Raw genomic sequence first — 26745 nt, forward strand, 5'->3', positions numbered from 1 at the left:
TGAATGGGTTACGTTTAGTGACAGTACTGTGCCATTGGGTATAATTTTCGCCATGCCACACTGCAGCAGTGGATACTAACATGGCCGATGGCCGCGGGTGGTCAGAAGGCAGTAAAGCTACAGCTCAGTCGCCTATTTTTACTGCCACCCCTGTAAACGAGGCCTAAAGTCAAACACTGCAATAACTCCAGACTGAAAATACAAAGCTGTTTGCTTTTGAACAGGCCGGGTTCGGTGGCCTCCTCAGAGCACGAAGGGTAAATATTTGGCCTTGTCTGTTAGCGGGGCCCATGTGCCCATTCCCTCCTAACAGCCACCACCAAACCTAAACTCTTCGATTATTTATCCGTCTCTGACACATGTGCAGCTTAAACACAGCAGCCTGCTGAAAAGCCAGTTAATTAAATAATCTGGGAGGACAATGGGCTGCGCTCGGCGGACCTCATACACACATGTATCCTCAGTCTCTGAGTAACCAAGCAGTAAAATCCAACAATAGGTCGACGCACAGCAAACACAAGTGAGCCGGATGAGGCCTAGTAAAACACGCTGCTCCTCGTCGCCGTGGAGACCCCAGTTTGCCTCAGCTGAGGTAAACGAAAAATTCTATGGAGGACAGCAGATGGCCGTGTGCTGTACAAGTCATTTATCTGACCTGTCAGACTACAGGAATGTATATAGCCCGATGAATATGGCACCATCTGCTCATTAGGCCTGGAGGGCCCTTGACAAGGTAGATGTAAAGAAAAGGGAGGAATTGGCCATAGCGAGCAGCGTCCCCCCCTCATAGATGGAACTGAATGTCAGCTAGTCGATGGATAATTACAAAGATTTCATGGTAGAACTTCCTGTATTGTATGTATGTATGTATTCCTGTTATGAAAAGTATGTACAGTACTTGGTTACCACCTGGCCGGTATTTCATTGTAACAATGGAATCATTGACAACGTTATTAAGGTGGACCTTCCGCTTCCGCATTCCAAACACAAACTTAAAAAACAACATACAGCGGGAGAAATAATTATTTGATCCCCTGCAGATTTGGTAATTTTGCCCACTTACAAAGAAATGAAGGGTCTAGAATTTTTTATCATAGGTGTATTTTAACCACTTCAGCCCCGGAAGATTCGGCTGCTGAATGACCAGGCCATTTTTTTTTTTTTTGCGATTCGGCACTGCGTCGCTTTAACTGACAATTGCGCGGTCGTGCAACGCTGCACCCAAACAAAATTGACGTCCCTTTTTCCCCAAAAATAGAGCTTTCTTTAGGTGGTATTTGATCGCCTCTGCGGTTTTTATTTTTTGCGCTATAAACAAAAAAAAAAGAGCGACAATTTTGAAAACAACACAATGGAGGTTATTTACAAAAGGCAAATACATTTTGCATTACAAGTGCAAAGTGCACTTGAAATTGCACTGCAAGTGCACTTGGAGGTGCAGTCGCTGTAAATCTGAGGGGAAGATCTGAAATGAGGGGAAGCTCTTCTGATTTTATCATCCAATCATGTGCAAGCGAAAATGCAGTTTTTTTTTTTTTTCCTTGCATGTCCCCCTCAAGTCCACAGCGACTGCACTTCCAAGTGCTCTTGCAGTGCAATTTCAAGTGCACTTTGCACTTGTAGTTTGCACTTGTAGTGCAAAATGAATTTGCCTTTCGTAAATAACCCCCAATGGGGGTTATTTACGAAAGGCAAATCCACTTTGCACTGCAAGTGCACTTGGAAGTACAGTCGCTGTAAATCTGAGGGGTAGATCTGAAATGAGGGGAAGCTCTGCTGATTTTATCATCCAATCATGTGCAAGCTAAAATGCTGTTTTTTATTTTCATTGCATGTCCCCCTTGGATTTGCAGAGACTGTACTTCCAAGTGCACTTGTAGTGCAAAGTGGCGTTGCCTTTCGTAAATAACCCCCAATATTTTGTACTTTTTGCTGTAATAAATATCCCCATTTTTTTTTTTAAAAAAGCTAATTTTTTCTCAGTTTACGTACGTATTCTTCTACATATTTTTGGTAAAAAAAATGTCAATAAGCGTACATTGATTGGTTTGCGCAAAAGTTATAGCGTCTACAAAATAGGGGATAGATTTATAGCATTTTTATTATTTTTTTTTTAGTAGTAATGGCTGCGATCTGCGATTTTTAATGGGACTGTGACATTATGGCGGACACATCAGAAAATTTTGACACATTTTTGGGACCATTGGCATTTATACAGCGATCAGTGCTATAAAAATGCATTGATTTCTGTAAAAATGTCACTGGCAGGGAAGGGGTTAACACTAGGGGGCGATCAAGGGGTTAACTGTGTTCCCTGGGAGGTGATTCTAACTGGAGGGGGGAGGGGACTGACTAGAGGAAGTGACAGATCGTGGTTCCTAGCTAATAGCAGAACAGGGATTTGTGTGACTTCCGTGTTCTGTCCCTCGTACTCACCAACGCTTGTGGCCGGCTGCTCGTGATCGATGGTCACGAAGATCTCGGCACCCCGCTGTGCAGCGGGTGCGCGCGCACTCGCCTGCTATCCGGATCCCGCAAGTTGATGTATAGCTATGACGGTTTGCGGGATTGTGCCGACCTGCACTAGTATAATGATGGTGGCGGCTGGTCGGCAAGCGGTTAAATAATAGAGACAGAATATCAACCAAAAATAGTGAAAAAACACATGATACAAATGTTATAAATTGAGTTGCAGTTCAGTGAGTAAAATAAGTATTTGATCCCCAAGCAATGATGCTGGATTGACCCTATGCTGATCACATGCACCCTTCCGAGAAAAAAAAACCTCTAGCAATACACACCAAACTGAGCTTGTGCAGAGTGCCCTCAAGGCTCTGTATTATCAGCAGATGGATCGGGGACTGTGGAAGAAGGGATCAGAGAAGACAGGATCAAACAGCCTTTTTACACAATGCGCAGGATTAACCCCTTGGGTTCCACAGTAAGTATAAAAAGCATGCTTTGCTGCATATACAGACTGATTCTACTGTTGTGGGTTTAGTAATACTGTAAATTGGCTTGTGACTTCTCATTGTTGCCAGCAGATGCCACTGATTTCACTTGTCATATTATGAAATCTCACAAACAAAACTAAGCTCCGAATACTTATATTTCCTTCAGCCAATCCAGTAGGAGGTTAATGACACTGGTGTGTGCTGGGGGGGGGGGGGGGTATAAATATTGGGACAGGCCATGTGCTCACTCTCCTTCCCTGGGTTGAGGCTTAGGGGGTGTTGGTGGGTGAAGGTCTGCTGTTAGGCCCAACAGTCTTTTTTTGGGGGCATAACATGTGCTAAAATGGTCCTGAAACTGTCCTGCCGGTCTGGAGGAAGCCGTGCCAAGGAGGAGAGCCCAGGGGAGGCCCCTTGCTGGAGAGAGCCAGGAAGAAGGCTGGTCTCTATGAAGGGCCTGGTGACTTACTTGGAGGACGCACTGAAATCTGGGAACATGCTTACTGGGTTGCCGGGTCTGCTTAAAAGGTTCTAAAACTGTAAAGTTGGACAGTGATCTTGTTCCGAGGAGTCTGTAAGTGATCTGCTATGGTATCTGGGACCCCTAACCCTCACCTCCTTAATCATTCCGCAATAAAACTCTAAAAAGACAAATGTGACTGATTTCCAATATCCTTTCTCCATCCCCCTATTTTAGCAATGTGAAATGCTAGCCCGCCCCTGGCCTCTAGAGGCGCTATCCTGCCTTTTGGTGGGGGGGGTGGGGGTCAGGTGTTCTACGCTAGCTTTACTTCCTGGTTTCTCAAAGGCACTGGTGATGTATTTCTGGCCTTACAAATGCCCCTGGAAAGGTTACATCAAATCAGGGAGAACAACCCCCGATTTTTAGGACTTTTACGGCACGTACACAATTTCAAGTTTTAAAATATAACAAAATTTATTACACACAAAATATAAATGTATGTTGAACACAACAAGAGAACAAGAGTATAATAATCAAAGCACAATTAAAAATACATGCAAATGATATCCGTGATAGTAATGACAATCATAGATAGAAGGTCACCCATAAGACACGAAGTAGGCCACGATGCTCAAAGATCCTACGCGTTTCGGAGCAATCTTGGTCTCCTTCATCAGGGGTGTGTAGAGCACAAAGGGCACATTATCTGGTGGAGGGCATAAATAACAAAATGTTAATAGAATAGACACAACTATAGGGGAAGACCAGGATACATGAAAATACTGTTTCAGATTACTTACATGGAAAATTACAGAAACAGATGCATGCAATGAAGGTTTTAATTACGTTCATTACATGCATCTCTTTCTGTAATTTTCCATGTAAGTAATCTGAAACAGTATTTTTATGTATGTTGGTCTTCCCCTATAGTTGTGTCTATTCTATTAACATTTTGTTATTTATGCCCTCCACCAGATCATATGCCCTTTGTGCTCTATACACCCCTGATGAAGGAGACCAAGATTGCTCCGAAACGCGTAGGGTCTTTGAGCATCGTGGCCTACTTTGTGTCTTATGGGTGACCTTCTATCTATGATTGTCATTACTATCACGGATATCATTTGCATGTATTTTTAATTATGCTTTGATTATTATACATGTTCTCTTGTGGTGTTCAACATACATTTATATTTTGTGTGTAATAAATTTTGTTATATTTCAAAACTTGAAATTGTGTACGTGCCGTAAAAGTCCTAAAAATAGGGGTTGTTCTGTCCCTGATTTGCTGTTTATATAGGATGTGGCACAACACTACCGCACACAAATGCTGAGCCATCATTTGATTTGCTGGAAAGGTTACATCACCAGTGCCTCTGGTAAGTCTCCCTTGATCTTATGCATACACCATACAAGCTTTAGGGTGGCCTATTATTGAGATAAATTAATAATGAAGTCAGATCTCTTATGGCGCATGCACTGTACATGATCTGGTGCAGCTTGTTGTACTTCAAATATAGGCTACCCCAGATCACGGATCGCTTTTCAGAGAAGTGGCAGTACAGTCGCACCTCTGAATGAGCCCTTAGTCCTTATTTAACATCCTACAGTATCCAATTCTCAAAGAATCTCTATTTTGTCATCCTATGAGGGCCTTTGTATGAAAAGTATGCTTAGCAGAACATTTCTTAATGCCCATAGCAACAGATCAGATCAACTTCCAACTGACACGTATAAGGATCCATCGTTTGAATATAAAACAAGGGTTATGATTGGTTGCCATGGCCAACACAACGACTTTTATGTCTCTTTTGTTAAGCCTAGGGGCTCTCTGACAGGCAGGGCTCAGCAAAGTTGCCAGTAATTATATTGAACATAAGGTGGACAAGGCTGACTCGATGCATAAACAAACTAGTTAGATTGGGGCCCCTTGCCCACCAGATTGCCCTCCCCAGGAGAGCATGGAAAAAAACATATTGCCCAATGGTTGGGCAAAGTTGCTCACATATGTTTTAATTCAAATGTTTGACAATAGGGCTTCCATTTGTTTTGATAACCCTCTAGCTGAATAAAAAAATTCAGGGCCCATTTAGACTTCTGCGTGTTGCTACATTGTGATGCCTTTTATTTTGGATGGTCCTCAACACACTAATGCCGCGTACACACGGGCGGACTGTATGGCGTACTTAGTCCGTCGAAACACATTTCAGCAGAAAGTCCGCTCGTGTGTGGGCTTCAGTGGACTTTTTCAGCGTGCAGTCTGGCGTACTAAGAATTTCGGATTTTTCGAAATTCTGTCCGTCATACTTTGGTTTCAGCGGACAATCCGCACGTGCTGTACACGTAATCGCGCAAGCTTTCGACGGGCTGTTTGTGCATCCGTGTGTGGTCAAGTCCGTTCAGTCGAAAGTACGACGGACTGTCCGTCGGATTGTATGACGAACTAAGTACGCCACACATGCCCGTGTGTACGCGGCATAAGGCAACCCATCAATGGGCCACCCTAATGCACTGTAGAAATGCAAATGGACCCCTCATATATATATATATTTGTTTAAAACGTTTACATCTATGAGAGAAAATAGTAAATAGTAATACAACAATTGGTTCCACCATTTATTTGCTGAAATGAAAATATCTTGTCAACCACTACACTAAACCCTTGTACACATGGTCGGAGATTCCAACAACCAAATCCATCGGATTTTGTCCGAAACTGTTGCATACACACGGTTGGACAAAGTTGTCAGAAAATCTGATCTTTCAGAACGTGATGACGTAATTTTGTTACGACGGGACTATGTTCAGGCTAGTAGCCAATAGCTTTGATGTAGGAATTTGATCTGAGCATGCGTGGCACTTTGTCCGATCGGAATTCTCTACACATGATCGGAGTATGTCCGATCGGAGCATTTTGTCGGAAAATATTTCCGGCAAGTTGGAAAATTTGGTCCGACGGATATTCCGACGGAAACAGTCCGATGCAGACCACACACAGTCGTTATATCCGACAAAACGCTCCGATTGGACACATTCCGTTGGAATCTCCGATCGTGTGTACAAGGGCTAAGGATGAGATTGTGTTTGTTCTGAACTGGGTTTTGGGTCCGAACTAAGAAAACCGCTGTCATTCCTGGGCCATTGAGTTGCAGGGGGCAGGAGTTTCCCCACTCCGCAGCTGATTTTATATATATATATATATATATATATATATATATATATATATATATATATATATATATATATAAAAAGGGGCAAGAATGCATTGACATCATTGACCAAATGTAGCCAAGTGGCTATATTAGGTCAATGATGTCACAATCATCTCTGCTCCAGTTAAGTTACTAGTCACTCCTTTGTGTACTTCAGCTTTAGGGTGGGAATGCTGAGGACATCATTGGCCTAATGTGGATATATGGCCAAATTAGGTCATTGATGCCATGGGCATCCCCGCCTCGTTGTGTACATCTGTGTGGGATGGGGATGCTCATAACATCATTGACCAAATATGGCCACATGACCATATAAGGTCAATGTCATTGACTTAATATGGTTATATGGCCATATTATGTCACAAGCATCTCTGCTCCAATGATGTCCCTAGCATTCCCACCCCTTTGTGTACTTTAATGCTGGGAGAGGATGCTTAGGGCATCATTAACCTAATATGGCTGAAAAGTCAAGTTAGGTCAATGTCGTTGACCAAATATAGCTATGTGGCCATATTGGGTCAATGATGTCACAAGTATTCCTGCTCCAATGATGTCACTAGTATCCCCCACAAGATTTAGATCCAAACCCAGTTTGGAACAAACGAAAGCTCATCCCTAACATTACATGTGTAATACAGATCCACTGTAGTGTTGTAAATTACAATAAGTACTAATACAATTGGCTGAATTGAGTCAAAGGCTGGTGAGTGAAACCAGCAGACAGTACATCGATTTTATAATGGGATTCTTCTGAGAAGTCCTTGGAGAATCTCAGCAGATCTAGAAGGTCCTCGGTATTCTTGGAGTCTACGGTGATTGCACTAAAAATAAAAAATAAATAAAAAGATCATCAGCAACATATCAAAAGAGCAAGGCAGAGATGGGACAGAAAGGCAATGATGGTCTCCTGGGCTCATCTAATTTTGACAAACATGGACAAGGCCTATAAGTGAGATGACTTATATACTTGTAGTGATACACAGACTGGTCCCATAGCACCTTTTAGGGCCCATTCACACCTAAGCGACCCGTCACAGTGCATTAAAGCATGTTACGGCATGTGTTAACATGCATTGCATTAAGGCAGTCCAATGGCTGCCAACGCACCACAACAGATGTGTGCTGTGGTGCACTGTGTGTTGTGCTCTACTGCACAATGCATTGGGATGCCGTTCACAATTAATAACACTGCATGTAAAGCAGGTGTGTTGCCATGCATTGTGGCAAAGTGCGTTTTAGCACACAGTGTGAATGGATCCTAAAGGGATAGCTTGTAGCATAAAATATGTACATGTAGCGCTATCCACATAGAGGCCACTGGTATTAGCTAGGTTCTTCCCTAATAGTACAGAGGCTGCTCGCCACCACAGGCACTAGTTCATTCACACCGGCTACAATAACACGGTCTAGGAGAGGGGTCTCCAAACTTTTCAAACAAAGGGCCAGTTTACTGTCCTTCAGACTTTTGGGGGGGCCGGATTGTGACCCGTGAGAGTAGAAATTGTCCTGGGCCCAGCATCAGTGAGAATTAACATATCTCAGGGTTGGTGGTCAGTTACATAGCGCCTGTGGTCAGTAGGAGGAGGAATAATGCCCCATTATTGGTATTCCTGGGAGGAATAGTGCCCCATCATCGATATTAGTGGGAGGAATATGTGCCCCATCATTTGTGTCTGTGGCGGGAACTATGTCCTGCTATTGGTGTCAGTGGGAGGAACAGTGCCTCATATCAGTGGGAGGAACAGTGCCTCATATCAGTGGGAGGAATAGTGCCTCAAGGGCCAGATAAAGGCTATCAAAGGGCCACATCCAGCCCTCGAGCCACAGTTTGGAGAACCCTGGTCTAGGGGGTGTCTTTTTTAAATTCATTGCTTGAAGAACTTTAAACAAGAGAGGGGCTAGGGCATGGGATACTCCAAATAGGATCAGCAACAGCAATGAGAGAACAGTCTTCTCTCTAGTCTCCCTCTGGAGGTAATTTTGGACATAGAATAGTCTTAGCCCTTGTACACACGGTCGGATATTCCGAAGGAAAATGTCCGATTGGACCGTGTTGTCGGATAATCCGACCGTGTGTGGGCTCCATCGGACTGTTTCCGTCGGAATATCCGACGGACAAAGTTTGAGAGCTGGGCTATAAAATTTTCCGACAACATGATCCGATCGGACTTTGTCCGATCGTTTGTAGAAAATTCCCTTCGGACAAAGTGCCACGCATGCTCAGATCAAATTCCGAGACAAAAGCTATTGGCTACTAGCCTGAACGTAGTCCCGTCGTAACTAAATTACGTCATCACGTTACGAATGATCGGATTTTCCGACAAAATTGTCCGACCGTGTGTATGCAACACCAGTTTCAGACAAATCCGTCTGACAAAATCCGACGGATTTTGTTGTCGGAATGTCCGACCATGTGTACAAGGGTTAAGGCCTTCATCTGTAGACCATAAGGCAATTCTCTTTGGCATCTGGTTACCTTGCAACTGCACAACTATTGCGATTTCCAGAACGCCACACAGCAACAGGCAGACACTTTTCTCTAGGCTCACACTTCAGGATTCTGCTGAGGACAGGGGGATGGCCGGTACTCTGAGGCCGCGTACACACGCGGGGACTGTTCGCTCAACTTTGTCCGCTGAACAGTGTTTCGGCGGACAGTCCGCTCGTGTGTGGGCTTTCAGCGGACAGTTTCAGCGGACAGTCTGACGAACAAAGTTTTTCGGAAATTCCGAAAAACTGTCCGCTGAAACTTGGTTTGAGCGGACAGTCCGCCCGTGTGTAGGCTTGTTCGTCAAACTAAGTCTCGCGCATGCTCAGAAAGAATTTACACGCCGAAGGTTGCATTGCAGTGTATAGGACGTCGTTTTCTAGTCCCGTCGTACGTGCCGTTCACGTCATCGCGCACGGTTTCAGCGGACTGTTCGTTCGTCGTGTGTGGGCAAGTCCGTCCATGCTAAATTTGAGCGGACTGTCCGCTGAAACTGTTTGACGGACAAAGTTGAGCGAACAGTCCCCGCGTGTGTACGCGGCCTGAGACCTAATGAGAGCTGTCTCAGTCCAAGCTACCATTGACACAAGCAAGCTGACACCTTCCAGCTTCCTCCTTACAAAGTCCAGTGAAGGAGACAATCCTACTCCAGACTAAATCTTTTATGGTGAAGTCCCACAGCCATCTCCTCAGGAGATCAAGTCAGCCCTGTCACTGTTGAGTCTTCAAGAATAGATACACACAGTTCCTTGGCTTTTGAACCTTCTTGGGGAGAAGGAACAATATTTCCATGGCTTAAGACTATTTATGACTTCCACAGCCACCTGCTGGTCACTCCTCTCCAGGGATTGGCTAAATATTCAGGCTGGTCATTAGAACCTCCCTCCCTATAAGAAGCTTCCAGAGGCAGGGGACATAAATCAAACTCCCAACCAGTATAACCCTGAACAGACCACAGCAAACAATCACTGTTCCTTTGACTACAGAAGAAGCCAAACTCGAAAATTGCCTAGCATCCTACAATAGGAGGGTGCTACATCAATAAAGGGGACACACCCCCAGTTACCTGGACCCTTAAGCATCTGTCAAAGGAAGATAAAAAAAAAACATACTTCATACACCTCAGCAATATATGCACATTTCCTGTGCTTTATTCCATAAATGATGCAAGTTCAAAAAAATCCTCTTAACGTGCCAGAAATATAGTGTGCTCCTACCTTCCTCTTTGATAGGGCAACAGTGTATTTGCAGCTCTGAATTTCACAGGACCTGGTGTCAGCCCTGCCTACTTAATTTCTGATGCATTACAAAGAACCCAGACCTCTCCTTGTTTCCTCCCCCTGCCATTTCTCATGAATGCTCCCCATCTCCATAACCCCTCCTCTTCTTCTTCTTGGGCATAGGAAACAGGGGCTAATATGTCAATTTAGTTTTTAGCTGGGCTGTGGTTAGCGCAGACTGATTGTATCGTTTTTCACCTGTTTTTTTCCTTAAGCTAAAGTGTTACTAAACCCAGGAGCCTGCATTTACTACATCTGGTCTCCCACAGTACACAGAACATGGAAATGCAATCACTTTAGTAAATATAAACCCTATACATTGTAAATCGCTGCGTAAACTGTTGGCGCTATATAAATCGTGAATAATAATATAAACTGATAAATACCTTTTCTCATCAGCAGTGTACAGCAGTCTTGTGACTTCTATCACTGTCTGGTTAAAGCTTGTAGGAGGAGTTTTCATTCTCCTCTGGCTGTCTGGACAGCGCTGATTGGCCCTGTGCTGTTCACATGCACCCTCTCAAGATTGTCATTTATATCTGCCTGAAATTCAGCTTTAATGTTGTCCGTGTTTTTTCTTTTATACTTGTACCCTGAAAACCAGAAAAGGCTGCTCACCGAAATGGTAGTCCGCGGAGTAGCCGGCCATGTTGAACCAGTGGTCGCTGCGGAATTGTAGAAGTAGAGCGTTTCCTGTGGAAGTGATGGTGGGGACGGGATCGTTGGAGCAGAACAGACCCAAAAGAGGAGAATCCAGCCTTCCCCCATCATTGATAATCAGGTAATCGTACAGACAGGCGGTCGAATATTCCAGATCGAACGTTGTGAAGTTTAGGACAATCTGACAAAGGAGTAAATACTATTTTAAAGAGATCCTTTTTTTAAACAACAATCTTCCCATAGGAATAAATGTGCATTCAACATATTTTATGCGTGTTACTTAACTTGTGTAGATATCCAAAAGCCCTGAAGCTGGGAGACGCCCTGGTGGGTATGATGTCAGCAGCCCCAGCAGACTCACAGCTGTCACTCAAGTGACATCACACTACATAGTATTGTCCTTCACTCCGCCTCTGGCATCTAAAAGTTATGTAGGGGAGGTGATGGGGAAAGGAAGGGGTGGAGGAGCTGGGCCAGCACAGACAGTAATTAGACAAGCCCAGAGGGGGCTGTGCCAGAGAATCGACTTTTCTTGGAGCAGTAAAATTAAAAGTTCAGAAGCACATGGCAAGCGGATAACAAATGATTTTTGGGAAGGAAAAATTGCTGCAAGTAAGCATTTAAAATACTTAATTTATATGTGCTTCTTCCTTCAATGTTTTGAGTTGGTGACAATGTCCCTTTTAAGAGCAAAACAGCGTGCATGCATTGCTGGCCTCCAAAAATGTCTAAAGGAGCAGAACGCAATGCAAGCTTGGAAATAAAAGGCATACGTGTTTATTTGAACCTGGAGGATGAAAGGTAGGACCATGGGCAGGAAGCTTCCAGTGATGGCTTAGCTTAGAGCAGGGGCCCCAAACTTCAAAAAGGGCCAGTTTGTTATCCTTTAGCGAGGCTAGGCTATTGCCAGTGAAAGCAGAAAATGTTCCGGGATCAGTATGAGTAAAATAGTGCCCCATTATTGGTGTCAATAGGGGGAATTGTGCCCCATAATTGGTGTTAATGGAGGGGATTAGTGCCCCATCATTGCTGTCAGTGGAGGGGGGGGGGATGGAACTGGTTGCCTCATCATTGGTGTTAACAGGTGGAATAGTGCCCGTCATTGGTGTTAATGGAGGGGATTAGTGCCCCATCATTGCTGTCAGTGGGGGGGGGGGGGTGGATGGAACTGGTTGCCTCATCATTGGTGTTAACAGGTGGAATAGTGTCCCGTCATTGGTGTCACTGGTGTGTCATTATTGGTGGCACTGGGAGAAATAGTGCCTCACCATTGGTGTCATGTGGGGAGGGGGGAAATGTGCCCCATCATTGGTGTAATTGAGGGGAGTAGTGCCCCACCATTGGTGTCAATGGGAGGAATCATGCCCCATCATTGGTGTTAATGGGGGGAATAGTGCCTCACCATTGGTGTCATGGGTGGGGATAGTGCCCCCCCCCATCATTGGTGTCTTTGGGGGGGGGGGGGGGTAGTGCCCCATTATTGGTGTCACTGGGAAAAAGGGCGACACAGTGGTGTAGTGGGTAGCACTCTGGCCTAGCAGTAAAAGGGTCGCTGGTTTACATCCCAACCACGACGCTAACTGCCTGGAGTTTGCATGTTCTCCCTGTGCCTGCGTGGGTTTCCTCCGGGTACTCTGGTTTCCTCCTACACTCCAAAGACATGCAGGTAGGCTAATTGGCTTCTGTCCAAAAATTGGCCCTAGTATATGAATGGGGACCTTGGATTGTGTGCTCCTTGAGGGTAGGGACTGATGTGAGTGTGCAGTGTACAGGGGTAGGGACAATTGTAGACACTCAGGTTGAACTGGATGGACTGGTGTCTTTATTCAATTTTACTAACTAACTAACTAAATGATGTCCCATTGTTGGTATCAGTAGGAGAATTTTGCCTCATCATTGGTGTAAATGGGAGGAATAGTGTCCAATCATTGGTGTCATTGGGGGAATAGTGTCCCATTATTGGTGGCACTGGGAGAAATAGTGCCTCACCATTGGTGTCATGTGGGGAGGGGGGAAATGTGCCCCATCATTGGTGTAATTGAGGGGAGTAGTGCCCCATCATTGGTGTCAATGGGAGGAATCGTGCCCCATCATTGGTGTTAATGGGGGCAATAGTGCCTCACCATTGGTGTCATGGGTGGGGATAGTGCCCCCCCATCATTGGTGTAATTGGGGGGGAGTAGTGCCCCATTATTGGTGTTACTGGGAAAAATTATGTCCCATTGTTGGTATCGGTAGGAGAATTTTGCCTCATCATTGATGTAAATGGGGGGGGGGGGGGGAATAGAGCCCCATCATTGGTGTCAATGGGGGGGGGGGGAATAGAGCCCCATCATTGGTGTCAATGGGAGGAATAGTGTCCAATCATTGGTGTAATTGGGGAGAGTAGTGCCCCATCATTGGTGTCAATGGGAGGAATAGTGCCCCACTATCTGTGTCATTGGGGCTGAATAGTGCCCAATCATTGGTGTCATGGGGGGAGTAGTACCCCATCATTGGTTTTCAATGGGGGGAGTAGTACCCCATCATTAGTGTCAATGGGAGGACAAGTGTCCAATCATTGGTGTCACTGGGAAAAATTATGTATCATTGTTGGTATCAGGAGGAGAAATTTTGCCCCATTGTTGGTGTCAGTTGAAGGCATGGTGCCTCACAGTTGGTGTCAGTAGGAGGAATAGTGCTCCAGCATTAGTATCAGTGGGGGGGGGGGGGGGGGGAATGGTGTCCCAAGCCCAAGGGCCATATAAAGGGCCATATAAAGGCATGCAAGGGGCCGCTTCCAACTGGGTCACAGTTTAAAGATCATTATCTTAAGCTCCATACACACTATCAGTTTTTCTTCAGATTTTTGTCTTCAGATTTAACAAAACCATGTAATGCAAGGGCCTGCCTCTATTGCATACAAATTGAAACTCCTAAGGTTTGACCTCCATATTATATAGTTTTGGTAAATCTGAAGGAAAAAATCAGCAGAAAATCTGATAGTGTGTATGGGGCTTTAGGGTAAAGAATAGTGATAAGAGGGTTTGGTCCGAACTGAGAAGTTAGCTGTCATTGCTGGGCCAGTGAGCTGCGAGAGGAGATTCCTCGCCCCCCAGTTGCACATTTACAAAGGGGCAGGGATGATCATGACATCATTGACCTGATATCGCAATATGGTCATGAGGTCATATTAAGCCAATGATGTCATGAGCATCGCTACTCCACAGCTGACCTATACAAAGGGGCAGGGATTCTCATAACATCATTGACCTCCCGCCCACAGCTCATGGGCCCAGCAATGACAGCCAACTTCCCAGCTCATCACTAGTAAAGAATAATGACTAGACAAGGATCTCAACCCTCTTTAATCTTTTCCTCCAGAGTGGTCAGTTGAGGGTCATCAAATTTAACTACAGCACTCTCCTATATAGGCTTCTAGTAAGGATAGGCAGATTTAGTTCTGTGGCTCTCCTATAATTAGTAGAGCCACGTGGGATTGCTTTAGGCTGCTCTAGCTCTACAGGCTGCATGTTTGATTGCTTTCCCCTGTCTTCTGGAGATTTCCATAATGTAGTGGGTGGGAGAGTAAAAATTAGCTGCCTGAAAATGTATGTAGCTCCAGCCAATCCCTGGGGAGGTGTGCCCAGGTGGTGGCTGGGGTGTGTATAAATAATTTGAAGCCTCAGAGAGCAGTGTTCTTTCTCAGGAGGAGAGGTTCTCAGCCAAGAAGGCTGCTGACCTTTTTGGCAGTCCAGCTGAAGATTCCACCTATTTCATCGAGGTCCATTTATGCATAGATGTGGGGCCTATTCTGCCGCAAGGGTTTCACTGAGGATCCAGTCTGGAGCTTCAATGAGGAGACTTTCTGCCTGAGTCTGGAGAATTGTTGCTCTTTGGGGGTGGAGATCACACTGGACTGACTCGATCAGTCACTGCTTGTAAATAGGTGAAGATATGGGAGAGTAGGAAGAATTTCCTTTCAGAGATTAGTTCCCGGCTTGAAAGAAGGTGTTTGTGAGCTCTACTGGGACCAGGGCTGCTGCCTCGGGGTACGACCTAATGGTCGATTCCACATGTATTCTAGCAAAGTAAATGTAAAAGAGTGCCCAATGTCCAGTAGATGTGAGTTTGAAAAGTTGTTTTATTTAGGGTAGCAACAATAAAATCAAACCAACGCATTTCGGGGGAACAAGGACTCCCTCTTCCTCGGGGCTGCTGCTGCATGCTATTGAAGAAGATTCCGAATGGGGAATCCTATGGCACAAAGTTTGGATGGAGCGATATGCAAGCGCCAGCTGTGACTGCTGCCTCTGCAGTCACAGCCGGCATTCGGATACCAATCCGTCTGATCTTTGCTCCACAAGAAGGCCCAATTATGATTCTTGAGTCTGGAAGAAGACATTGAAGTCTCAGGGACACTGAGTACAAACCCGAGAGAGGGATCCTAGTGACTGACCCTGGTGCACTAGGATTAAGGCTTGCCTGGTGTTCTAGTGCTGTCTACGTCATGTCTTACTGCTAAAGGGACTGTTCTGGGAAGTAGCTACAAAGGGAAGAGTGTCTTCACATTTCTGTTGCTTTGGAGTCGGGGAATCCCACAGCCTCCCTTAAGCCTCGTTCAAGTTACTCAGCAATAAACATTAAAAACTAAACTCCTAGACCAGGGGTGTCAAACTCAAATTCATCAGGGGTCACATCAGCAGTTTGGTTGCCTTCAACAGGCTGGTTGTATCTGCACTCCACCAAAGTGTTCAGTCTGCACATTCTCCAATAAAGTTTTCTTGCGCTGTATAGAGAGCGCAGGGTTCAGGAGTTCGCTGTATAGAGAGCGCAGGGTTCAGGATTGCACTGCGTAGGGAGCGCAGGGTTCAGGAGTGCACTGTGTAGGGAGTGCAGGGTTCCAGAGTGCGCTGCGTAGGGAGTGCAGGGTTCCGGAGTGCACTGCATAGGGAGCGCTGGGTTCAGGAGTGTGCTGCGTAAGGTGCACAGGGTTTAGGAGTATGCTGCGTAGGGAGTGCAGGGTTCAGGAGTGTGCTGCGTAAGGTGCACAGGGTTTAGGAGTATGCTGCGTAGGGAGTGCAGGGTTCAGGAGTGTGCTGCGTAAGGTGCACAGGGTTTAGGAGTATGCTGCGTAGGGAGTGCAGGGTTCAGGAGTGTGCTGCGTTGGGTGCACAGGGTTTAGGAGTATGCTAAGCACAGTGTGTAACAACTGATTTTCACCCCTCCTTCTGGGTTCTGACCTCACCGTGCTCATCTGTGCTCTCTTCTTCCTACCTGACCCAGCTCTCAGGCTGCAGTGGTGGTGGTAGCCCCACCATCCAAGCAGACATAGGGTTGTAAAAATTAGACGGCCCCTCGCGGGCGAGCTTTGCTCGCCACGTTCGGGCTCGGCCTCGCTGCGCTCGGCTCTTTTTTATTCCTACTCTATGTCCACTTGGATGGTGGGGCTAGAACCTGGACTCAGTGCGCAGGCGCTGTTCATCCTCGACTATTTTAGGAATCTGTGTTGCTGTGTACTGCGCATGCGCAGTACACAGCGGACGCTATCTGATGGGGGACCTTATATGATAAGACACCGGCGCCGCTGGCGTGATGGAGGAGGTTTACTCTTCTTGCCTGGGAGACCTGCCGGTGAGAAAAATAGTCAGCGGCGACAAAAAGAGGTGGCAGATGGGGGGCCAATGTGCGGGGGTGGGCCTTGTGTTTGCCACCTATGCCCTAGACTGTTTATTTGAGCCAGAGGAGTGAATGTTGCTGTTTGACTGGCTGCTGCTATACAAAGGGAAATGTACCTGGGACACAAATCAGTGGCTCCTCTGGGGCTGGCGCAACATATCAAAAATGGCTAAAGCAGCCATTCAATAGCCAACAGTAATCTCCACTGATTTTCTTTACCTGAAATCCTACCGGAGCCCATATCGTGGTGATGCAGTTAGCCAGGTTTGGGTAAAACGCAGGAAATCCTGGGGAGGTGACGGTGCCTTTGTCCCTGGTGTAGGTCCCTCCACAGTCCACTGCAAGATGGGATTAGAAGAAAGGACAAAAGAGGTTTAAGAGTCATATATAGTGATTTTGTCAGTTTTTACAATAAAACTTACTTTGCTCTTATGTAAATATCCTACATTTTTATTAGAGCTCAACATCAGGCTCATTTTTTATCTTCTTTTTATGGATACTTAGACATTAAAAAAAGAAATCGGCTTGTAGTGAGGTGCAGGGTGGTGCAGTGTCAGAAAAACACTCAGTCCAGTTGCAGAGAACAGAACTCTATTAAAGTAGGATCCAATAATTCACAACAAACCCGGTGGGAAGGCACCTGGCTGGGAACACATAAAGATTGTAACATCAGTGCATAGCAGAGCAGGTCTCAGTTGTGCCGACAGCGTCTGTCTTGAGGGGCGGAATGCGACCTGGCCAGTTTGTACTCTAATGGGGAGGATTCCAGAAAGGATGGCATGTCCCTATCCTTTCCCTACTGGTTTGGAATCTCTCCTTGCCGTTAATCACTGTCCTATCAGACGGGTGACTTGTCCCTACACTACCAAAATATGAAATCAAACCTGGGAGCTAGGGCCTTAAACAGGCTCTGCCTGACTCAAGATGGCTGCCAGTCACATGGGGCAGCATCCTCCAATCGGATAGCTTTCCCAGTGACCCAGGAAACCATAGAAGAACCAAGTTCCTTTTGACTTCAGCTCCAGCTGCAACTGTGGTCAAGCACTACCTACAATGGAGAAAGGCATGCCCCTATCCTTTCCCTATGTGTCTGGAACCTCTCTCTGCCACTAATCCCTGTCCTGTCAGGCAGGTGACCTATCCCTACACCACTCACATGTGAAATGCGCACCAAACCTGAGAGCCAGGGCCTTAAATAGGCTCTGCTTGACCCAAGATGGCTGCAAGAGTCACAAGGGGTGACAGCGTCCAATTGAATAGCTTCCCCAGTGACCCAGGAAACCACATAGGAACCAAGTTCCTCTTGACTTCCCCTCCAACTGCAATGCCGCTGTGGTCAAGTGCCACCTACAGTAGAGAAATTAGACTGCACCTGCCTATAAGCTAGGGTTGCAATACTCAGTTTTAATCAAGAGTTGTTCCCGTCAGTACTTTTATTCAACAAAAGATCGCCTTGGGGAAGCTTTCAACTATGGGTGCATCCTGGTTCTTTGCTTCTATGCATTTGTTTGTCAGCACTCTACCTTTGAATTACATTGATTTAAAGCCTGGAACAAGCCCAATATTTATAGAGCTCATTGGGCTCTGTAGGAGGTTTTAATCCTACATAAGGAACTACAAAGAAAGTAGTGTCATCTGGACAGTCTCTTTAGCAAACCTGTAGTGCTCTGGGTGCTCCTTTGTTAATTATTTATATGTAAAATATAGATACAGTATATATACTTTACAGTTGATTTATTATTTAATTGTGCTGCTCTTACCTAAACTATAGGAAGCCGTTACATCAGTAGAAGAGAAAGAGACTTCACGTACAAGTTCCACCAGCAAGGCAGTTCCAGATGCCACCAGCAAAGGAAGTTCCTGGTCATTGCATGCCCTCTCTACCAACAATGGAGAGTCTTTGCTTGTACCGTCGTACACCGTGATAAAGCCAGAAGTACATTCACCATAGGGAGAGGCATTAAATGTGTCAAACTGCAGGTACACCTGTAAAATATAGGTTCTGTAACATATTTTATATAAAAGTATACAAGCCATGTAGGCAGCCTGCCTTAGAGCCGGTTCACACAGGGGCGACTCAGATCCGACTTCAGGTCGCCCCTAGTCGCCTCAGGTCGGACATGTAAAAATCAATGTAAGTGAATGAGAGCCGTCTTAATGCACACTACTGAAGTTGCTCTGACTTCAGAAAAGGTTCCTGTACTACTTCAATCAAGACTTGTTGGCGACTGGCACCCATTGATTTCAATGGAGGTCGCCTCCAAGTGGGATCTCCGTCTATGGGGAGTCGACTCTCACAGAATTATTAGCTCTCAAGAGGGAACTCCACGCCAAATTTATGGAAAAATTTTGGCGTGGGTTCCCCCTCCGAGAGCATACCAGGCCCATAGGTCTGGTATGGATTTTAAGGGGAACCCCCTACGCCGAAAAATTGCGTGGGGGTCCCCCCAGATCCATACCAGACCCTTATCCAAGCACGCTACCCGGCCGGCCAGGAAAGGGGGTGGGGATGAGCGAGTGCCCCCCCCCTCCTGAGCCATACCAGGCCGTGTGCCCCACCCCAAAGCACCTTGTCCCCATGTTGATGAGGACAAGGGCCTCTTCCCGATAACCCAACGGCCAGTGTTGTCGGGATCTGCGGGCGAGGGGGCTTATCGAAATCCGGGAACCCCTTTAATAAGTGCATTTGATGGGCACTTCATTAAAAATATGGTGTATACATGGTTTCGCCTAGGGTGTCAAAAATCCTTGCACCAGCCCTGATCAGGGGTCTCCAAACTTTCTAGACAAAGGGCTACTTTACTGTCCTTCAGACTTTAGGGGGTCCAGCAGACTGTGGACAGTGGGAGTAGATAATGCCTCAGGCTTGGTGTACAGTGGTAGTAAAAAAAAATACATAGCATCCCTGTGATCAAAGGAAAAGGAATTGTGTCCAATTATTTGTATTAGTGGGAGGAACAGTGCCACATCGTTGGGGTCAATGAGAGGGGTAGTGCCTTATCATTGGTATTAGTAGGAGGAATAGTGCCTTATCATTGGTGTTAGTAGGAGGAATAGTGCCCCATCTTTGGTGTCAGTGGAAGGAATAGTGCCCCGTCACTGGTGTCAGAGGAAGAATTTATGCTCCATGATTGGTGTCAATGGGAGGAATAATACCCCATTGTTGATGGAGAAATAGTATCTACTTTTATAGGCTCTGTTATTATTCAGAGGCTGCTATTGAAGATTCTAGGGCCACCAAAACCTGCTGGTAAAGGGCAACTATCAATTTTTGCCGTTACCAGAAGTTCAGGGATATTTTTGCTCTATTTTTGATATCATGTGTCCCCTAACCATCTTTCAACAAGTTTATTGTTTGAATAAACTGCCAAAATTAGTAAACTGACACCGGCACCCAACTGTTTGTTTTACGCCACCATAAGCCAAGACCCAACCTGAGATGTTAAAATGCAAGGTGCATTCCAAGCTGCCCAGGGGTGAGGAGTGCTACGCTTGTCAAAATATTTACGGTATTCATATAGACATCACTGATTTGTAACAAGGCAAAACACATCATATACAATACAGTATACTCTTGTGTAACTGGCGGTGGCTAAAACTGTCTATTTGGCTCTTTTTTGCCACCTAGTGGTCAAAGAAAATAATGCAGCATTTTTACATGACGGTACTGGAAGAGGTAAAGACAGCTCTATGAGCTACCCACCAATACTGCTTTGCACAGCATTGTAATTCCAACGCAAAGAGATTGCTGATAGGAGTGATGACCTCATTGGTGCGCTGATGTATCTTTACTGTCCAGCCAGGAGGTTGGGGGTGTGTCAGTGACCAATCTGCATTGCTAAACTGCAGTGCAGAAAAGTGGGGTCACCAACCTCTTGATACTAAGTCTGGCTGATATTTCTGCAATGCAAGACTGGCGGCTCCCAAATATGTATTTATACTCTTTATTTAACTTTTAGTTTGGATTCATGCTCACATTTTTTATACAAAGCACACTTTACCTTATTCCTGTTGACTCTCACAAGCCATAGGCAGTTTGTGGCATTAGAATTCATAGACATGGGGGCATCAAAGTTCAGAGAGCCATTGGTCCCCGTGACTAAAAAACTGCATTCATCTGAAACAAGAACACAAATCAGACTGGAATAACAGCGACTTGCATAAGACAGGATTAAAATAACACTTTTTATATGACATTCGGGTTCACTTAACACAACAACTGGTTAAAAAAGGAACACAAAACTTTTAAGCCCATCTCTGGGGAAAGAAACAATGTTCCATTGCAGTGGGGCTGCCCCTCCACTGCAAGGGTGAAATGCTTCCTATTGACCACTAATATAAGGAGCATTGTTCCTATTGAGCCCTGATGATTTGGTTTTAGTAAGGGTTCCTCAAGACATGAAAATTATTTTTGGAGTTCCTCTAAGGTTAAAAGGTTGAGAAAGCCTGCACCAGAGCATCCCTTATGTTAGGGTCCCCAGAGTTCTCCCTTACATCAGAGTCCCCATTACAGTGAAAAGGAACTCTGTGCTTAAAAATAAAATAAATGTTTGTTTAATGCAAAACTATAATTGATTATTAATAATTTTGAACACTGTGGATTTTTGTTCCAGAGATGATCTGATTGCTATACAACATCAGCATTTCTCAACAGGAATCACAAAAGGATTTTTTTCCCTACTGAAGCAAATTGGACGTCTCTTCTTTATTTGGCTTTATTCGCCTTCCTCAGAATGAATTGTGAGCTTACAGTTCTGAGTATGCTGGTTTTTCATTTATTTTTGTCTTTTGGCTGCTGTTGATGGACATATTTTCAACCTGACTAAAAGTGGCCACTGATGGATCTAAATTCATCCGGTTCAGCAGGGATCGGCCGAATTTCGATCCACGTGTGGCCACCTTTAGACAGGTAGAAAGCATGTCCATCTACAGCTACCAAAAGACAAATAAGGGGGGTAATAATATCCAACTGTTCAGCTTCACATCTGCTGATTATGAACAGTCTAAAAACTGAGCTGCAGATAAAACTGGATCCTTCCCATACTTACTGCAATCATACAGCTTCTTAAGCTTGGAAATGTCTAGTGAACTCAGCCCATATCTCTGCCCGATTTCCACAGACTGGTCTGGTTTGGGTATGAGGCTCGGCTCCCCCGATGTGTTGGAATAGGAGTACCTGCAAAAAATACAACAGGTGCTCTTTACTGATGGAGAGAGTGAAAGTCCAACTCCTGCTAAAATATATGTAGTGCTACCCCCATAGGGGCCACTGGTAACGTCTGGATCTTCTCTAACTGTACAGAGACTGCCAGTCACCCATACACAAATCCATCACTTTGGCTCTGTCTGGTGAATCAGTCTAGGAGTTATCTTTATTTGGTAATTTATTTCTCGAAGAACTTTAACAGGACATGGGATCAGGGCATGCGGAACTCCTAAACACGCAACACTTTATGTTTAGAGGATAACCTTCTCCTTGAACAATGGTAGGTGCTGGAAAAATCTAAGGCCTCACAGCTGAAGACCATGGGGCAAGTCTTTTCAGGCATCTGGTTACCTTGTGCTGATGCACAACTGCTGGTTACCCAATGCAGTTTCCAAAACACAACACAGTCACAGAGACCAGTTCAGGGTCTTACCCAGGACAGCTGCCACCTTTCAGCTTCCTCCAGACATGGTCCAATGAGTGAGACAGCACCTCCCCAGACCAGAAGCCTTATGGTGAGGTTCTGCAATCAGCTATTAGCAAAGTCCAGTGAGGCCCTTAGCCCTGACACTGCTGAGGCCTTTAGGCCCCTTTCACACTGGGGCGGTGCGGGCGTCGGCAGGAAAGCGTCGCTATTTTTAGCGGCGCTTTACCGTCGTTTTAGCGGCGGTCTGTGGGCGCTAGCGGGGCAGCCGAAAAAGGGTTAAAACCGCCCGCAAAGCGCCGCTGTACAGTTCATTAGATCATGAGTTCATGAGATGCCTGGGGCAGCAGCCCACTGGCTCTGGAACCCTCCTGGGGAAAAGGAACCCTGCTCTCCAGTGCTTCAGACTATTTATCACCATTCCAGACCCCTTCTGGACACTCCTCCCCAGGGATTGTCTGGAACCTGATAAATATTTAGGCTAGCCAATTGCAACCTCCCACCCTAAGTTCTGGAAGTTTCTTCCAGAGGCGGGGGGAAGCAATCAAACCCAGCCTGTGAAACTATGAAAAGATCAGGCCAAACAAATGCTGCTCCCTTGATTACATAAGGAACCAAAAACTAAATTTCCCTAGCATCCTACGCTAGGAGGGTGCTACATGCACTTTGCTTTGGATCGATATGAGAAGGGTTAGACCCTCTGTCAGAATTGTGTGTCTTCAGTGTTTGTGCAAAGTGAGAAAGTAAAAAAATATTGTTTTTTTTTTTTTTTCAAAATTGTTGGTCTTTTTTGGTTTATTTTTTATTTTTATCAAATAATACATTTTTATTTTTATAATTATACATACAAACAGATAATATATCAAATAAGTTAAATATCTAAAGTTTTTAAATGATATATAAGAAAAGGAAAGAAAAAAACAAATAAAAACAAAACAAACACAAAAAAAATAACAAATCATAAACCAAACAAACCGTGCACCTCTCGTCTCAAATTCACTTATCATATAATAACCAAAGCATAACAGACATGTGTGATTAGTTCCTACGAATCGAAAATTCATATTCCATAAATTCGTACATTCGGGAGGATCCGTAATACTAATTTCTATGCTTCCGAATTCTGTACGAAATACGAAATTTCGTTTACGAATTTCAGATCCAAATTCCGTTACGGAAACATGACTGGTGTTTTGTTGACCAATCAGAGGTTTTCTTCTGCTGCTTAGTGAGGGTTGGGAAAATTACCTTTTTTAATATGGGAGATGGGAGATTCAGAATCTGACAAAATAAGAATTTTCGTTAATTACGATTATTCGTTATGATGAAGTTAAAAACCCAGGAAGTCAGCAGAGCACAGGGATGAGGGGAGCCCCTCATAATGAGCACAGCACAGGGATGGTGGGAGCCCCTCATAATGAGCACAGGGATGGTGGGAGCCCCTCACAATGAACACAGCATAGGGATGGTGGAAGCCCCTCATAATGAGCACAGCATAGGGATGGTGGAAGCCCCTCATAATGAGCACAGCATAGGGATGGTGGGAGCCCTTCATAATGAGCACAGCACAAGGATGGTGGGAGCCCCTCATAATGAGCACAGCACAGGGATGGTGGGAGCCCCTCATAATGAGCACAGCACAGGGATGATGGGAGCCCCTCATAATGAGCACAGCACAGGGATGGTGGAAGCCCCTCATAATGATAAATTCATCATAACGAACGTTCGAATTGTTACGAAAGGTTAACGAACCTAATGAAAATTTGTATTTCGTAGGAATCCAAATTGAATTTGGACACAAATTACGAATGGCTAATACAAAACGGAACGAAATTAAACAAATTTATTGACGGCACATGTCTAAAGCATAATAGGAGCATAAATACTGTCTACTAATCAAATTAAGTTAGGCTCCCTTAATATCAGTCATCAAATTATGGAAGCATCCTCCCTGCAGCTTCAGTTTATCTTTCTTTTGCTTATTAATTGCTTCTTCTTCTCATCTACTCCACTTCCTTCTACCTCAGCTCCTTACTCCCAACTATCTGTCTTTTTTTGTTTATAGAGCAAAAAACAAAAACCACAGAGATGATCAAATACCACCAAAAGAAAGCTCTATTTGTGGGAAAAAGAGGACATATATTTTATTTGGGTACAACGTCGCACAACCACGTAATTGTCAGTTAAAGTAATGCAGTGCTGTTTAGGATAAAATGTCCTGGTTATGAAGGGGGTAAACCTTTCTGGGGCTGAAGTGGTTAAGCACACTGCTCGATTACTTCTGCCTTACTTCCTGGGCAGACTTTAGTTCATGACACAGGAAGGAGTTGACCAGCTGATCTCATTAGCATACACCCTGCATCATCTACCTTCTACTGGTCAACTCCTTCCAGGAAGTAAGGCAGAAGTAATGGAGCACTGTGTTTAAATAGCTATGAAGAGAGTGAGGTAAGTGTGTGTAGAATTAATAGAAAGCGATTTTATTTTTGGAAAATAAGTACATTAATGCTATATTGATACATAGGGGAGCCAGAATTTAGAGAAAAAAAAACGAATAAAGGTAAACTTAGCCTCTAAGGGTGGAAGGACACAAGTAGAAATGTAATTTATAATACTTATCTGTGCGGCAGTGATTCATGTGAAGCTTGTTTTTAGGGAATTATTCACTTTGAGTCTTACCTTCCATAGTGCATAACTGAAGAGTAGTCATATGGGAGATCCATATTCTTTGTGTCTACCAAATTAAACTCAGGCCAGTCACCTACAGAAAAAGACACAACAAAACCAATTCAGGGACACGGTCAACTGATCTAGTCATTGAGCAGAATAATTTCTATTAAAAGGAATACATGGCTTTTCTATATATTTACTTTCTTTATTTACTCTTTGTCCAAGACTGGAAAAAAAATGTAAATTTTAGTCAATTAAATATAAAATCTTGAATATAATTATTCCATGGTTACATTTGTAGCCAGCAGGTGGCTCTCTTGGTTGTTTTTTACATGTTCAGGCTATTCCTAAAACAACTCTATCCATTTTTTTTTTTTTTTTGGATAATGTGGTGATTAGTTTATAACAATAACATTGTCTGTGACTCCACAGAGGAAATTTTTCCAACCCTTATAAAGTGAGGGGTGTAATTGTGACTGGGACATAAAGACACAGACAGCAATAAAGACATTGTTAGATGTTCTAATGCTTTCTAATTGTACTTAAAAAAAAATCCCATTGTTTCACAATATAGACAGAGAGGAGCGAAAAGAAAAAAGAGGCGAGGAGCAGAGAAGGGGCGAAAGAGGAAAGAAGACAAAGATGAAAGAGAGGAAAGAGAAGACGAAAGGAAGAGGAGAAGAGAGGAGGGGAGTCCTGAAGAATGAAAAAGGGGGAAAAGAAGTTAAAAAAAAGAGGAAAGAAGAGGAAACAACAGGAGGGGAGAGAGCAGGTGAAGGGAGAGCAGGAGCAGGGAGAAGAGAAGGAAGAGAAGGGGGTAATGAAAGGGAGTGGAAGGGATGAAATGAAGATTAAAGAAAAGAAGAAAACAGGAGGAAGAGGGTTGGAGAGAAGAGAACGGATGAAGAGAAAGAAAAATAAGAGACAGAGGGAGCTGTAGGAAGAAATGGAAACAGGTCAGAAGTGAAAGATCTAATGAAAGAGAAAGAGAAACATAGCAGGAAAAAAAAATCACGTTTTATCCAACTTATATATTTTTCCCATTTTGTATTGAAATATAAAAAATTGCATAGTTTCTCTATATAGTATATCTCTTTATTTGCTGTAGTTAAATATATCCTATTGAATATAATTATTCCATGTTTAAATTTTTAGCCAGCAGGTGGCTCTGTTGGTTGTTTTTCATGTTTAGGGTATTCAAAAATCAAGCTCTTTTATTTTTTTTCGATAAAGCTGTGAGGAGTTTGTGTTAGATGTTCTAACACTTTCTAATTGTACTTAAAAAAGTGTTGTTGTTTGTGCAACCACCGGAGAGGTTTCCCATTGTTACACAACATAGAAAGAGAGGAGAGAAGATAAAAAAGAGAGGTGAGGAAGTGGGGGGAGGGGGGGGGGGTTGAAAGAAGGCAAGGGGATAGATGAAGAGAGGAAACAAAAGATGAATGGAAGACAAGAAGAGAGGAGGGAAGTAGTGAAGAAGAATGAAATTGGAGGAAAGGAAGTAAGGAAAGAAGAGGAAACAGGAGGGGAGAGAGGAGGTGAAAGGAGAGCAGGAGCAGGGAGAAGAGAAGGAGGGAATGAGAGGGAGTGGAAGGGATGAAAATAAGATTAAAGGAAAGAAGACAGGAGGAGGGATGGAGAAAAGGGAAAGGATGAAGAGAAAGAAAAATAAGAGACAGGGAAGCTGTAGGAAGAAAGGGAAACAGAGAAGGTCAGAAGAGAAAGGTGTAATAAAA

At 44.4% G+C, this 26745-nt stretch overlaps 1 protein-coding gene across 1 annotated transcript in view; it reads right to left on the bottom strand.

The window, feature by feature from the left end:
• Positions 1-6637: 6637 nt before the first annotated feature.
• Positions 6638-26745, bottom strand: part of LOC143929610 (astacin-like metalloendopeptidase) — a 33858-nt gene continuing 13750 nt past the window's right edge. The window contains exons 5-11 of the mRNA XM_077453509.1: positions 25019-25100; positions 21758-21885; positions 20711-20826; positions 18470-18695; positions 16929-17047; positions 11010-11232; positions 6638-7444 (exon numbers count right to left, since the gene is read on the bottom strand). Of these exons, the coding sequence (XP_077309635.1) occupies positions 7431-7444; positions 11010-11232; positions 16929-17047; positions 18470-18695; positions 20711-20826; positions 21758-21885; positions 25019-25100 (908 nt within the window). The 3' untranslated portion in view covers positions 6638-7430. The remainder of the gene's footprint in view (positions 7445-11009; positions 11233-16928; positions 17048-18469; positions 18696-20710; positions 20827-21757; positions 21886-25018; positions 25101-26745) is intronic.

Source organism: Lithobates pipiens, unplaced genomic scaffold (genome assembly GCF_037356315.1).
Source record: "Lithobates pipiens isolate NorthernLeopardFrog02 unplaced genomic scaffold, aLitPip1_a1.2 Scaffold_24, whole genome shotgun sequence".
NCBI lineage: Eukaryota > Metazoa > Chordata > Amphibia > Anura > Ranidae > Lithobates > Lithobates pipiens.